Source organism: Morone saxatilis, unplaced genomic scaffold, assembly GCF_004916995.1.
Source record: "Morone saxatilis isolate NCDOM2014 unplaced genomic scaffold, NCSU_SB_2.0 Contig18, whole genome shotgun sequence".
Classification (NCBI taxonomy): domain Eukaryota; kingdom Metazoa; phylum Chordata; class Actinopteri; family Moronidae; genus Morone; species Morone saxatilis.
In genome coordinates this window covers 14,605,527-14,608,460 of record NW_023339740.1, presented here as the reverse complement: position 1 = coordinate 14,608,460, position 2,934 = coordinate 14,605,527, and the positions used below count along the sequence as shown (strand labels likewise).

At 40.7% G+C, this 2,934-nt stretch overlaps 1 protein-coding gene across 1 annotated transcript in view; it reads left to right on the top strand.

Moving 5' to 3' along the window:
* Window positions 1-368: 368 nt before the first annotated feature.
* Window positions 369-2,934, top strand: part of LOC118328413 (S-adenosylhomocysteine hydrolase-like protein 1) — a gene marked incomplete at its 5' end in the record, with an annotated part of 11,701 nt that continues 9,135 nt past the window's right edge. Inside the window, 1 exon segment of the mRNA XM_035662153.1 lies at window positions 369-632. Coding sequence (XP_035518046.1) covers window positions 453-632 — 180 coding nt within the window.

The window sequence follows — 2,934 nt, the reverse complement described above, 5'->3', positions numbered from 1 at the left end:
AAGGAATATCTTATCTTATGTTATTATTCACTGGCTTTGTCTTTGTTGTCCCACCGTCCTTGAACGCAGCTGTGTAACCTCACCGCCCCCTCAGTCTCTTAGTAACCGCCCACAAAGTTACTCAGCCAGGTGACAGCTGAGCCAAGCGGGGACACTCAACGCAACATAACACACACAACACAACGATACCTGTCAGCGCCACATCAACGTGGAGCCACTCCAACTCCGCCACTCCAAGCTCTACTTGTCGTATTGTTGCTGTTGTTGTTGTTATTTTTGTTTTTTACACCGCTACGTTATTTGACGCCTCTCTTCCCATCTCCATCTCTTGTCCGCTCGTTGTTGCGGAGGCAGCCTGCTGACAGCAGCGCGAGGACATAATTCCGACCAGAGAAGGCTCAACGGCTGTAACGTTTCTTGTGAGCCGTTAGCGTCAGACAGCCGCAGACGTCATGTCAGATCCGAGCGGGGAGGCGAAGCTGGAGGTGAAGCAGGCGAGCAAAGAGGTGAAAGAGAGCGAAAACGTAGCGGAAAAATACTCTGCCATGACCGTGAGCAAGAATAGTGAAATGAACATGGGAGAGCTGTCGTCCGCCTTCAGCGCTGTGCCCACTCACAAACCGGTTAAAAAGGTAAGAGTTGAGTTGAATACACAGTGCAGCTATTGTGTGCTTTTAATCAGGTGGTGTGAGGGCTCAGTGGTAGCCCTAAACACGGGTTTATATTATGTTACACACTGCTGTTTGCTGCCCACAATATCATATTATTGTTAGTATATTAGGAGGGCATTCGTTATTAGTCTAATTAATTAATATCCTCCAGTGCTTTGCTAAATAAGGGGAATTATATAAGAATCAGGTTTATTGTCAAGCAGCTTTACACATACAAGAAATTTGCCTTGGTAATATTAATAAGACAAATAATAGAGGAGCCAATATATACAAATATAAAAAGATATAACAGAATATATATATATATATATATAACACATTTAAATGAATTTACATATTTAAATATGCACCAATAGGGATTTGCATAACACAGAATATAATTTAACTAATATGAATTTTCTCAATCAGTGTAAAATAAAGCCTACAATGACTATTAACTGCATATTAGTACTGATTGTGATATAGGTATATTATATGTTACAAAACTTTGATTAGGGGATTTTTGAAAGTCTGTTTTTCTTTACCCAGATTGTGAAGTAGTAAGAAGGGACACTTTGTGCAGGTTGTGCTTAAAAGTATTTTAAAGTTACCATCGTCTACATGTGTAGAATGACTGATACTGAAAGTTTGTTTTTTAAAAGCTCAAAATCCTCTATTTCCTTCACAGAGACAGTCAGTTTCACCTCACTTGCTTGTTTCCTAACGTCTTCCACTTTAAGGAAACGACAGAGAAACGTATGGAGGATGTTAACTGACACCTTCGAGGAAGAAGGAAGAGTCGCACCTGGAATTCTTGAGGCTTTAGACCTGAAAGTATTTGCACACCTCATTTACGTTGGAGTGGACAAACGATTACCGGTTCGCCAGAGTAAAAGCAACATGATCTCTCTGTGTAGTGCTTTACAATTCAACAGCACCTCAAACAAAGTACATCCTGCAAAATGATCATACAGTAGAATCAGCACCTCACACTGTAACCTTTAGGAAGCAGGATTTAGAGGCAGGACTGTTTTATTAGCCTACATTAATACCTAATAAACCCGCAAATGAGTGTGTAGGTCAACTGTGATCAGGAAACAGCCTGAGATTTGTTAGTCAGCCCGGTTGCCTCAGTACAGACTGACTGTTTCACATCCTCATTCTCTTTATGGGACGGATCTCCAGCAGAACAGTTTTTGATTTTGTTATGTTTGGTTTAAAGTTGTGCTCTCTGGGTAGATGCGTGGGTGTCTTTAACACAAGGGGCGGGAAATATTTGCTCATCATATCATCCGGTGCCAAATAATAAAACAGAAATCAGGTCATGGTAATACAGTTACCATAATTCACATTTATATTTAACAACTTTATGGCCAACCTAGAATCCAACAAGACAAAGCTTTTAACCCACTTCCCCACGGTGAACTAGAGACAGCTCCTGTAAATATGAATTCGTTCGTGGTCGTGTTTTGTGAGACACAGCAAGGAAAAAAATGGCGTTAAATGATGGCTGCTGTCATTCGTCGTGTAAGTAAAGGTTGTCCAACAGTTTGCTGTGTCCATGTGGTTTTTGCCCTCAGTGATCCAGGGTCAAAGCCCGGGGGTAAACATATACCTGGACACAGAAATGATTAGCTTTTGTTAAGGTGTTATGTTACAGATGTTTAGTTTAATGGTTATGTCTTGTAGTTAATATTTAGGCATTCATGGGAAAGCTTACAAATGATTATGCGCGGCAATGAGGTTGGAGAAGCTTGTTGGAAGGTTAAGTATGTGGTTTTCTGTGGTTGTGTTAAATTTGACTCACTCAGTCATGCCCTTTTAATAATATTCGTCCCAGTAATCTCTTTGACGGGCATTTTAAAAACAATACTGATAACTGAGCAACGAATACTGTAGGCAAGGAAAGGTATAGTTAAAGTTTGGAAAGAACCACCAAACAGGAAATGATACAATAATACAATGAGTGGATTTAATCTTTAATACGGCTCTCAGTCAGTCTGCAGCCCGCTCTGTCCTGTCCAGGGAGAAAGTATGTGGTGTCGTGTCACCTTAATCTCAAGAAAACAGCTTTGCATTGTTCTTCGTTGCCGTGTTGTTTTCACTGGTATGTGGAAGGTTTTCAGGACCAGGTCTAAAGCTAGAAACTAGAGACTGACCATATCAGAACGAAGAATTTGACTCTGAAGCTGAGTGATAACAGGAACCGAATTACACTATAGTCTGATTTATAAACACGCTCTGATTCTCGATACCTCAGAGCAGGGGTGTCAAACTCAAAAAC